The sequence below is a fragment of the Prunus persica genome, chromosome G6 (genome assembly GCF_000346465.2).
Source record: "Prunus persica cultivar Lovell chromosome G6, Prunus_persica_NCBIv2, whole genome shotgun sequence".
NCBI classification, from domain to species: Eukaryota; Viridiplantae; Streptophyta; class Magnoliopsida; order Rosales; family Rosaceae; genus Prunus; species Prunus persica.
The window spans coordinates 30007228-30020540 of record NC_034014.1 but is presented as its reverse complement, the minus strand read 5'-3'; the positions used below and the strand labels follow the sequence as shown (position 1 = coordinate 30020540).

General features: G+C 34.8%; 1 protein-coding gene across 1 annotated transcript; it reads right to left on the bottom strand.

Annotated features, from left to right (window-relative positions):
* LOC18775299 (inositol phosphorylceramide glucuronosyltransferase 1) lies at positions 7363–11537 on the bottom strand. Its single transcript, XM_007204959.2, has 10 exons — positions 11143–11537; positions 10704–10824; positions 10379–10564; positions 9642–9805; positions 8977–9084; positions 8722–8859; positions 8492–8629; positions 8056–8323; positions 7818–7941; positions 7363–7720 (listed from the first exon to the last, which is right to left on the bottom strand). The coding sequence occupies exons 1-10, from the start codon at positions 11401–11403 to the stop codon at positions 7579–7581; spliced, it is 1650 nt and encodes a 549-aa protein (XP_007205021.2). The 5' UTR covers positions 11404–11537; the 3' UTR covers positions 7363–7578.

Here is a 13313-nt window from a genome sequence, read left to right as displayed (position 1 = left end):
CGGACAAGGATTTCTCCATTTGCCCCCACATTTTGTCATTTGTGTAAGTTTTTCAAATAATTGAGCCCAATGTAAAGCTTTTCTAACAAAACTCTCCCCCTTTTTCTTCCTTTTCTTTAACCAACAATTCCTACTTTCTCACTTATCACGCTTAATAAAGTGAAGCTAGAAAATCTTGTTTGGTGGAAATGATGACATGGCGGGGGCCCTTGTCTAGTTGTACGCGAATAATGTTTAAAAACAGTTTTAGGGTTATACCATCATCACCAACTAATAGTATTATTAAAGATGTGCTTCGTACTGAAGATTTCATAAATCATTATAAGTAGAAAATTTTACTTTTCAGTGGAGTGGGATCTTAGCTTTTTTTGTTTCTGAGACTTCTGAAGATGCACTTGAAGCTCAGTGTGGTTGGCCACGTTTCCAAATCTCACTGGCTTTGGCTTCCACTCAAACCAAAATCCAGAGACTTTTTAATTGCAAACCCGTGAGAGCTTCTTTCTACTTTTCTTTTTGTTTTTTGGACAAAGAGCTTCTTTCTTCAAGTGCAAAAATATTACCCATGAGGTCCTTGCAAATTACATTTCTCTCCCTCTCTTGTTCAATTGGATCAGCTTTTGGTCCGCCCTAAATAATTTAAAGGCCCCTCCACTCTTTCAATTTGTAAAATCCATCCAATCAATCTCTCAACAATCCAATTTGAAAAGGCCCCTCCCCTTGACTTTGTTAGTACTAGTCGATCGTCTTTAATCAGACCATGTTTGTTTAGTTGTTTACAGTAGACCTTCCCCACTTAAACAGCACTAATTCTCAACTGAATCTCAATCAATTGTCTAAAGGACATGCCTTCAAATCTTGTATATATATATAAAAGGGTATCTCTATACTCTCACTGAGAGCTAAGGGTGTAATTTAATATTCCAAAAATGGGGGCACCAGAAATGTCTAACCAGAAATGTCGACAGCGGAGTAAACCACAATTAGCTATATATGGCTGCCACATGTTGTGCCAATTTAGTCTTTCAATGAATAGGTTTGATGTGCAAACAGTTGACAATTGAGATCATATACGAATGATGTTGATCTTCATTTCTTTATATAGCTAATAGTTATATAATCCATGCTTACCTTACCTTGGAATGATGTTTCTAAATTAATTAGTATATGGTACAACAGATTAAAAAAATATGTAGATCATGTGACTCTTTGTCATATGCGCTATGTACATGAGCGCGAATGAATGACTATTAGTGTTTGATGTAGGTGAATTCTACTATAGATCTTATATGCATCAATGACTGACAATGGTGTGCCGGCAGGAATTGTCAAAAATAATTGAATGACAAAATTGACATGAGAGACAAAATTTTGACAAGAAGCTTTAAAAACAATTATATAAGCAACTAAACTAATGCAGCCATTTCTAATAATGTCATTATCTGCAAAACCCAAGTAATATCTTGTGTTATTATATATACAAAACCTAGTGATTGAGTTAATTAGAGGCCAGCTAATTAGGTTGTCCAATCCAATGGGTAAGTTTTGGCCAACTATGAGCACAAAATAAACGAATATTGTTTTTGTTTTTATTTTTAGGTATATATGTGGATCCAAATTGGATAGCTCACCTCAGATTCCAACTTTAAATTATAAGAGGGGGGGTCCTTTTTACTTAATGGGATATTCCTTTTATCAGTAAAACACATAGAGACATGTGAAGTAGGGCCTCCCATGTACGTACGTGGCCTAATTCATTTCCCTTTCACCTTTGTTTCATCCGCTCCCACAACCGATTGCTACTTATATATTAAGACATCTATATATACCCAACCACCCCAAAATTCTATTGCCTCTTTCTTCTTCGTCTACAACTTAAGTTGATTTTTCTGCGAGAGAAATAATAATTAGGGTTTCACTGAACTTGTCCAAGGAAGGATCGATGACGACGATGATGGTGCTTCAGAAGTGGATGAGAAGAATGTCAAGAGGAGAAGAAGATCATTCTTTCATGTCCAAAAGCTCACCAGGAGGAGGATATAGGGTCCTCAACTTTCAGTCATGGCCTGATTTACAGCAGTAAAGAAGGTGATGAACTTAAGGAGGAAATGTAACCTCAGGCAAGTCTGATTCTTGGCTTATACATATGATATATATATATTTATATATCAACCCTTAATCTTCCTTGACCTTCTCCGTTCCTTTTTTTCTTTTCCTTTTAATTTCTGTTTGGACGAATGCCAACTCCTTTTCTCCTGATTCTTGGCTTGTTTGCCAAGAAATTAATGGAGGAAAATGAAATAAACTGTGGAATGTTAGCTCCTCCAGGTTGAGCAGCGAAAGAGATGTAACTTTGTATTTCCGTTGTTTTTTTCCTTGTTTTGATCTTTATTATGCATTTGCTAGTGTGCTCCTTCACTGTAAGAGACATCGATCGTCGTTGTATAACACAACTGGTTTTCTGGTTTTTCTCTGTTTCTCATTGATCAATGAATCGTTGACTTGACACCGCACCGCAGAAGTGCTATACTAAGTTGGCTTGGCATACAAATACTTTATACTCATCAAAACTGGAATCTTTTATCTTCCAAGTTAGTTTAGTATTTTTCACGTACATGAGCAGGGTAGATAATGGAACGTGGTTGGATGAAAAAGCTACCGCGTCACCGCGTGTCTGATTCTTTTCAAAGAATAATTGCACGTTAGGGAACATACCTCTATATGTATATATAAACCTCAAATTAATTAGAGCACATGTACTCCTCTTCCCAGTTAACTGGCAATTAGCATTCTTAATTAGCTGGCGATGAATGTCAACGTTTGAAACAACCTCTCATATCATATATATAGCTCTTTCTATGAGTCTTCCGGGTTAACAAACAACAAGAAGCCATAATATATATGCATATATATAATATGACACACTGCTTAAAGATTTTGGGTCATGAATGAAATGATAGGGCCTAGCCGCTTAGCTCTCTAAACCTCAAGTTTATCTAAAATCTTCTTCTTCTATATTCACATTATGCGCAGCAGCAGCTTTTTATAGAACTGAAGCTTTTATTTTATAGCAAGGAAGGAACATGATAAAACCTTCCTTCACAATATATAATGAAGACTAGCTAGGGAGAGAATCGATCAGAAGATAATGTACTGGAAAGTAGTGACCCCTTCTTTTGCAGGCACATGTATGTCTAGCTCTAGGTGACTAGGTCTAGGGGGAGGACAGCAGATAGAATAAACAAGATTTGAGATCTAAGTAGCTCTTGAAAAAGCCAAGGACGTGGGGGCTATAGCAGCAATACATGATCAAATGTTGAAGCAAAATTAGTATAAATGGCATGGCACATTGGCATGGCAGGGTTCCAGATAGTTGGGAAAAGTTAAAGGAAAAGAAGAAAACACCTTGGATAATGTATTGAACTTAATTAGAAAATCATCTGCAGGACTCTATCATAAAGTTGCAGAGAGCGGCTTCCTCTACAGAATGCGCAGAAAAAAAGAAAAGAAAAGAAAAGAAATTATTATGAGAGATAGATACCATGGAGCCTTCATTGGGAAGATGGAATCTTTTCGTCCAACATGATAAAAGCCAGAACATAGGGAGGGAGTGGGGGGCCATATTTGTAGCTTTCTTTCTGCATCTTTTTATTTTTATTTAATTACTTTTTTATTGTTTTAATTTTGTAGTTGATTATATCTACCACAGTATGGGATAAGGACGATGGATCACTAAAGTCTACCACCCTCCTCCATCATTTCAATTTCCTTTTCATTATTAAAATTTTGAGTTAGTCACCATGTGTTGTCACCTAGTGCCAAAATGACGTGCAATTTATAATATATAAAAGAAAAAAGGAAGACAATCAAATTTAGATATTTCTATTGGTCCGTGACTCATCAAAGACTCAGTGACAAAGCTAATCAAAAATTAAATAAAGTAAATAAACATATAATATATATAATATAGTATGTTATGCGGTTGATGATTAGTTGAATGACACTTCAACAAAACTCAGAATCTGATAAGCAAATTGGAGAAGACAGACAGAGTCGCAAACAGCAGCTTCCTTCCATCACCCAATGGAAAACTGGCCTTCCTTTTCAATATATATAATTAAATCGCTCTCTCTCTCTCTCTCTCTCTCTCGCAGCTTTGACTTGGCATTCCTTTCCTTTCCTTCTTAGTTCAACTCTGTAAGTGCCAACAATTAATTGAATATTATATTATATTATACAATTGCACCTTTTTTTGGGTGGGTGGTGAAGATGAATAAAAAAAGAATCACTTTGTGTTGGGGCGTCCGTACAACTTTAACAAGGATAATATTCAATTCAGCCAAGTTGGATTTTTTTTTTTTTTTCTGCCAAAGTTAAGAAGAGGATAGGAAAATCCAGGCACACGAATATCATGAAGTAGTTCAAAACTCATACACATGATATCTTGAATTAATACAAACATATTATATGGTTTGTTAATTTTTTTTTTTTTTCAAAATTAAAGAAAGGAGAGGAAAACTCAAACACGAGTACCATGAATTAGTTCAAACTCATACACAACAAAACTCAAACACGAGTACCATGAATTAGTTCAAACTCATACACAACAAATACGATGAATTAATACAAACATATCATATGGTTTTTTCACTGTAAAAGTGTGTTTTCAATCAGTGGACGCTATGGAGGAGGAGAACCATTAAACCACAGTGAACACGAGCACGCTTTTATGTTAAAGAATAAATCCTCTGCCATTCAATCAAGAACAGTAAAGTAAAGTAATTGATCTGCATATTTTACCCGCATAGCAGAACAGTGAAAAAATCATCCCCATTTATTCAACATAAATTTACTTTGCCATTGCTTTTACTATCTGGTTTGGTTAATCTAATTGGTCAATTATAGTGAACAAGAAAGACTACGACATGGTTGAATGTAACGTTTGTAACCGATATTCAAATTTATACTTCACCATAAACGTCAAAGATTCATGTAATTATGTAAGCATAATATGTCATTGGCGACATTAGCTCTCTTTTCTTACTCTTCTGAATATCTCCCTTTGCATGGAGTTACTATCCATGGACTTATGCCATTCTTTTCATGATGATGGGTAACATAAATGGTGTAGAAGAGGGTCTTTACCTTTGCTTTTCGCTTCACGCGGATGCTACTATTTCTAGTCCCAACCAAGGTATGCTAGATTAGCTCCTGCAATACCTTTTCCTTTATACGCCCACACACGAGCATCACTTATCTATCCTGGCTAGAATGTCAGCCTTATCTTAATGGATAACATCAAATTATGGCATTCTTGAATTAGATTGATGGTGCGGTTTCAACAAACTTTGTTGGTTTTATATAGAAATTTAGAGGCAGTTCTTTGTAAGTGATGCTTTAATAAATAATTAAATATGAGTGATATGAATGTTGCAAGGTTACGTGGACTCTTCATTTCATCTTATTGCTTATACATGTGTCAATAAGACATGACACATGTAAGTGATAAGGGGCACTGGGAATTGCAGATGCATAGAAGACTTTCGGAGAAAGACAAACCCTGTGATATACTTGGGCATTGATCCTCGTCTGACTCCCATACCCAAGTTCATGTAACTCATGTGATTGCACAAACTCCTTAGGAAATGAGCTCTATTTGCGTAGTTAGTTGATGAGCTACTTGTTACGTATATGAGAAACATAAACTTCTCATATTTCAGAGGATTTTTACTTCTAAGGTTCTAATAAAGTCTTTTGTTTTTCATGACAAATACAATAGATTGATACTGTACTTGCTGATTATTAAACTTGTCTAATGTGTGTTAAAGATTACTCAATATATTTGATCATTTATCTTGATGTTGTTTCCTATATTGCTGGACATTAGCATGACCATGGAGTATGCAATGGTGAATTTTGAAAACAATAAGTTAGTGTTTTTTCATCACCCCAAGGATTGCATAAATCCACCTTATTGCTTAGATTGCTTTCACCTTTATCTTATATGATTGAAATACTTTGTTGTCTGTAACTAAAGATATAATAGATAATGAAGAAGGATGCCCTTGCCCATCCTTCCACAAATATGAGTTAGTTTGTTATGCACACTGGCGGATCTAGCCATGTTTTGGGTACGTAGCTGCCTACGCGAAAATTGTTAGGAAATAAAAATAGGTAGATAAAGCAAAAAGACCAAGGAAAAAGAGAAAGGGGAAGAAGAAAAAAATAGAAAAGAGAGAGAGGGAATCAACAAGACAGGAAAAGAGAAGAAAAAAAAAGGGGGGGGAGGAGAGAGGGATAAAAGTGTTAAGGAGTCACGTAATTAGATATAAATGGTATTGAATTCTCTATAATTATTTTGAACTAGGTAAAATTGGTTGGCCACCCAATTTCTTGTACACTAAAGCCTAGTTTTTTTTAGCAATAGATGCTAATTGTTTTTACATGTACTAATTGTTTTTTTTTTAAATAATCAAAATGCATTTGATTCATTTTTATTTTTATTTTCTAATTTGTTGGATGATTATAACATGATGGATGCAATATCAATTTTGTTATTTATATTATTTTAATCATCGTATCAATGCCATACATGTATCCTAGTTTTTGAAAATTTTTTATATGAATGTATACCCATATTCATACAACGTATAAATTCTACCTACTCAGCTTCCAAATTCTGGATATGTCATTGGTTATGCGGTTGGTTTCTTCGAAAACATTTGCTTTGTGCTGTTTGATGCCACAACCAATCCAGACATTCTTAGGGGTGCTTTTCTAGTTTTAAGACTGCAGCTTTCATAAGATACTTTTAAAATATATTAATATTTAAAAAGTATATTTTTTAAATATATATAAATATTATAGTCGTGCGACTATACTATTAAAATATATTAGCAGCTAAAAGTTTAAAATATTAATGGGACTATACTCTTTTAAATATTTTAGAAGTATAGCCGTCTAGTTGTATTCTTTAAATATATACGAAAATTTTAAAGAGTAGCTGCGTGGCTTTACTCTTAAAATATATTAATATTTAAACAGTATAGCCGCTCGGCTATACAGTACAAAATGGTTTTTATTTTTATTTTTTATAATTAAGTAATATCCTAGACTTTTGTAATTACTTTAATTAGTAATTATGTTTTAATTATTATTTCTTTAGTGAATAATTAGTATTTAAATAGTGAACAAGGAAGACTACAACAGGTGAATAAAAATAATTAATAACAATTAAACTTGTTTAGGATGATAACAACTTTTTATTTTTTGAATATCAGCTATAAACAATTAATAATTACTATTGCCACAAAACAAGAAACAGTGTGTTATGATATCACTGTTCGCTTAGACTGCAAAATCCGATGGTACACAATAATGTTGGGAATCGGGATTATGATTAATAGTTTCTGAAAGAATATTGTCACAAAATTTCTTGGATAACAAGCAATTATAGATCAACAAGCTTTCTGCAATACTTTACAAACTAATGGTAGGGCCTTTCCTTGCGAAATAGGTTACAACAAAAGGGATCAAACACTTCTTACAGTTACATGTTACATACTCTATTTTGTTCACCAGTCAACACAACAAACAAAAGCTCCTACTTCTCGATCCATCTCGGTCTTCGAAACCTCTTAAAAATGATCTAGTTGCAAGGTGCTCTGAAGCATATGTCATGAAAGATGCCAAAGCCAGGCCTCCCACGACCATCAAACCTAGCCTGTTAAATGTCATAATAACATAAATTGTTCTTAGCCCTCCTTTTGAATCATATTTTTCCTTAAGATGGAAAAGTGGCACAGGCAAGAGCAAATTACCTTAAAAATAGAGCAGTTATCCCAAAAAGACATGGCAAAGATGGAGCAGCAATAGCCAGAAAAGCCATTCCTAGCCCATAACACAGTGTAGCACTATCACATAAAGATTCTTGCCGTTGATGACCTATAACACATCCAAAAACCATCAACTAATTTAGAAAATTAAAAAAAAAACAAACAAGGAACTAATTCGATGAAATTTAGTACATCAGCATTGGATTAACTCAAGCCAACTAACCTTTCCCAGAATCATAATCAACTGATTCAGGAACAGAGGACAAGGCTCCTGCTTGCACTGCTGTTCCCTTTCCCCACTGGTAAATTAGATGGAGATAACCTCCAAATAATATAAAGAAGATTGTGAATGTCCACTCATACATCATTAGTAAACCAGTCCATGGCATAACCTGTCGAGGCACAATTGCAAAAGCAAGAGCAAGGGCCACCAGGGCAGCCATGAAACAGACAACAATAGAGATCCCACCCAAATAAACAGGCACCCTGGTCTGCATCACATTAAAGGATTGTTTCACAGCATAAGTACAAACAAAAACTTTATAACGACCACGTAACTTTGTAAAGTGCAGAAGATAGTCTATTTTATATAAGATAAGCTTGAAAGTGAAAGGAAATTGGACCAGTCCAACAAACACAACTGAGACATGGGATCTAACCTGATGGTTGGGATTAATGGAGGACGATGTAGAAACAACAGTATAATTAAGTGTCACCGTAGATCTAATCTTGTAGTAAAGGTGTTTGATTTGGTCATACAACGAGCTTCTACATAACGAGCAAAAGTACTCCTGTGACTGCACCAATATTCAGAAAAAATAAATATATAATAAAATATATAATGAAAAATTTCTCAAAATTGGGCTAAAATGATCATGTACTTGCTAACCTGAAGAAACAACCGATAGTAACAAAAGAGTAGAGCACAAAATGGTAGCAGGAAAAGAAAACTGACAAGAAGAGCGTCATTTGGATTTCTGCCTCCTCCAGTTCCTGGAAGGGATTCCTTAAGCTGTACCCTAGCATTCTGCAGCATCAACGAAAGTCATTGATTATATCCTCTCTGAATGCAAAAGTTACAATAAATATTTATATATAAAAAGCAGATAACCACATAGATATTTAAAATAATTCAAAGCAGTACCTGCCAGACATCGACTGGTTTCAAAAGCCAAGATGTCCACCAATCCCAAGGTTTAAGGGGACCAAGTGTATAGTGAATGACACGAAGTTCACTTTCATTTACCATCCACTGAAAGTGTAACACACAAGCAGATTAAACAACTTAATAAGCATAACAAATACAAATCAATAGTACATTCCCATTTAGCCACTTCATATGGGTCATCACCTTATTGTTCAATAGGACAAACTAAAGAAAATACTAGCAATCCAAATTGTAGATATAAGACATCTTTACAGCTTGAATTGGAGTTCCATCGTGCACCATAAACATGGGTTCTGAGTAGCACAACAGAACTTGTGACATTTTTAGCAGTTTTGTAATCCAATTAGCTTCACAAACACCAATTAAAAGGTTTCTTTTATTACATCTTTAGACTCTTGTGTACACCTGTACACCTGCGTATACAAGAAAATGTGATAACCTCACTCTTTTGTATTGAAAACCTAGCTTTTCCAATGCCAAATCTTATTCCTTAAGTGTATGCAATAGAAATATCATCTCATTCTATGGTACTTTACATTTGGGAGTGATTGTGCAGGCACTGATATCATACATGCCATTGAAAGCATTTATACTAGTCGACCAGCGTTAATAAGACATTTCAAACACCCATTCATACCCACCTTGTTTGCCAGCATATAAAGACCGACATCTGCATTATACAAAGTGGAAAGTCGCTCCATTGCAGGAGCCGGTCTAGACTTCCGCACCTCTGCTGGTAAACTTGGCTCAAAAAGATGGGCATTGGGAAAGTCAGAATAATAGGAATTCAGAAACCCCTGGTCTCCTGTAATAAATAAAGCACATAAATGTTTAGAGAGCGAAATAACTATAATGGATCAATGCTTTCTCCCAAGGATGCCACATAACTCAGAAACATATAATACACCTATCATAACGACCAAATTTACAATGGTAATTTAAGCATGTATTTGAGTATTTAACAAGTTTATACAACTCATATCTAGCAACTCCTTTTGACAGACTTACATGTAAGTATCAGAAATCAGTGGAGCATTGACAACAACAATGCAATTTAATTTGATCTGAATTCAATGTCTACAATAGTAACAGTTCGGGCATCATCATACCATAACTATAAAGTTTAACTAATTCTGTGTCCTAACCATAAGCTTGACTTGGAAGCTCACACTTGGGTTTGACAAAACATTTAAACTTCCCTCCAACAGTCAGAATAATATTTGTTCAGATCAATTATCCATATCATATAAGCATTATGGTCTACATAAAACATACCCATTAGTACATATCTCACTGACATGCAGATGAAGAAATAATTACGTTGAAAGACCGTACAGGCAGTGAGAAGTGATTAAAATTACATGCAGAGTTATTTTACCTCCAGTGTAAGAAGGCAAAGTGGAAACTTGTCTCATCATATCGTTAAAAACAGTTTCAGATGGTTCCACTACCATCACTCCCGAGTTCAGCCTCTCAGAATGCTTCAAGTTAGCACAGAATTTGCTGCATTTGAAAAGATCCTCGATATTTTTGACAACAATAGTATCCGCATCAAGATATACAACTGCATAATGATATTCCACAGGAGATAAGAAACACAATCAGCTATCAGAGAAAAAGTGGGACAGATCCTAAAACAATCAAATACTGGAACGTAACAAGGTCTGTTGGACTTCTGATAATAAGCAATTGAAGATTTTTACCTTTCTTGTAGTTAGTCATGTTAAAAATTTTCAGCTTTGTGTAGACACCCCAGAACCTCGACGGCCGTACTTGATTGGGATTTGCCAATAAACTAATCTTCTCCACAATCCATCCATCAGCCTGCACAAATATTTACCAAAACAATCACGCTTACAATCAATCTGATTTAGGGGTATTTACCGCAGCTGGAACTTTAATAGAATGAAGTCAAGCAGAAAATTTTATCCTTTATTTTTCCTAAAATCACTTCACAATTCAGTTAATGCCAAAAACCTGATTGATACTCAATTAGCTAACTTGCCGCTCTGAAAAAAAGGAAAGTCCATAAACTCAACTAAGCCTAAGCACAGCCACTTTCCTTAATTAGATAGAAATGGATTCTCCACAGCTCAATTTGCGCAAGTACCAAAAATAAAGAAACAAAAGAAGAGTAATAACCTCGAGAAGCTTCATGGCGTAATTGGAGACGCCGTCCGAGACCAGAGCCACCATGTCTTTGGTGGATCCAGTGTCCCGTATCGAATTGCCGAGGACTCGAACACCCAGTAGGAACTCATCTCCGTACAAGAGCGTGACATAAGCCTCCGTCGACGTCTGACGCCGGGAAGACGACGATTCAAACGCACCGTTTGGTCGAATCGTGGCAGCCAGCACAAGCGCTATTAACACAAACCACACCTTCAGTCTCATTATAATCATTCAATTTTATTACTTGAAGGTTTCTCGAGAAATTCAAAGAGTTGGGGATTGGGATTTTGTTGACAACACAAAACAGAGGTTTGATTTTGAATTTGGGCTTGCTTTCATTTTCATGCGTTGTGTTTGACGTCTCTGACCTGGCTCGGGAATAGTCTAACTTGTTTCAGAGTAGAACACGGATTCTCTGCATTGAGGCCTACTATAGTGTCATGTCGTAACCAATCAAGGGCATTGCCCTTCTCCTTCAAATCAATCCTACAAGCCGAAATAGGAGTTTGATCCGGGCCGAGGAGACACTTGGCAATCCATTTTTTTTTTATCAAAGCCCACTTACCCTTTAACTAAACAAGTTCGGAATCCGGGCCCACTACAGTCTTTAGGCCCATTATTTGTTTTTGTCCTTTTTCGGAAAGTATACCATATACTTGAATACAGTAGTACTATGAGAAGTGAGATTTGACCAAAGTTTTAGGGGGTATTATAACTAATAAGCCTATGTTATATTATGCTCTTTCAACATATCCAAAGCAGATAATGAAGAGTGAGAAATTTCATAGTAAATCCATCTAAGAGTTTAATTTTTATTTATTTTTTTGGTGGGACTGTTTGCCTTTGATTTACCTCATTCTCTCAAGTGCTACTAAATTCTGTTACTGCACACATTATTTGTCGTAGATAATTGCATGCTGAGTTGGAATGGTCTTGGTAAAAAAGTGCATTTTACCGAGCCTTTAGGAAAACCGAAAATATTATTTTTTTTAAATGCATACGTATGTGTATAATACGAGTATTAAACTAGAAAATACTAAACTTTTTTAAATGAGTAGTAACTCGGGAAAATTACAAAATCAAAAGGGAATAATAGACTTGGGTAATGGCCTAATAGTAATGAAAAATGCTTTAAACTACTCTTATCGATAAACGAAATTCAAGGGAAAAAAAATAAAAAGGACCACATATAGCCGCACGGCTATACTATTTAGGGTTTAGGGTTAATTAATGAGAAATACGTGCGTACATGTATAATACATTGTTGAACGTGAAAGTGCTAAAATCTTTATACGAGTAATAACTCTGAAAAAGTAAAAAATAAAAAAGGGACAATAGATACTCAAATAATGGCCTAATAGTAATGGATATGGCTCTTGGGCTATGGAGAAATTTAATTAAGACACCCAAATGATTTCACAAAATACTTAATAAATTAAAATTAATTACTTTGTGGACTTTTTCTTTAATTTGTTTATATTAAATAATAATTAACATATGATTACTAAGCAAAGTGATTTAAAAAGCCTAAGATATACTTGATTACGTATAGTAAATGAAAGAAGTAGGCCAGGTGTCAAAATAGTAAAGTCTATTTTTTAAAAATAAATAAAAAAGGAAAAATGCGTATAGCCGCACGGCTATACTATTTTTAAAAACAAATAAAAAAATATAGTATCGCCGGGCGGCTATACTATTTATCTATGTAGATATACATATAAAGACTCGCCCAGTGCCTAAGCCCCACGTGTCAAACAGGTAAAGCCGGTCGGCTATACAATTTTTTTTTTAAATTTTCAAAAAACGAGTATAGCCCTGGCTATACTATTTTTTGAATTGGGAAAAACTGAGTACAGCCGTTCGGCTATACCCTTTTTCAATATATATTATTTTTATTCAGTAATATGTGATAATTATGTGTATAATACGTAAATTTTGTGTGTCGTACTAAAGTTTTTGTAAAAAATACATTTATTAAACATGATAAATACGTGCGTATGTGTATAATACATTGTTGAAAGTGAGAGTGCTAAAATCTTTATACAGGTAATAACTCTGAAAAAGTAAAAAATTAAAAAGGGACAATAGATACTCGAATAATGGTCTAATAGTAATGGATAGGGCTCTTGGGCTATGGAGAA

Bases quoted from the DNA above. Each gene is read 5' to 3' on its own strand.
- LOC18775299 (XM_007204959.2), bottom strand. From the start codon at position 11,403: ATGATTATAATGAGACTGAAGGTGTGGTTTGTGTTAATAGCGCTTGTG. The intron at 9,085-9,641 runs GTGGGTATGAAT...TTACACTTTCAG, and splicing joins TTTATATGCTGGCAAACAAG to TGGATGGTAAATGAAAGTGA. The intron at 8,860-8,976 runs GTACTGCTTTGA...TTGATGCTGCAG, and splicing joins AACCAGTCGATGTCTGGCAG to AATGCTAGGGTACAGCTTAA.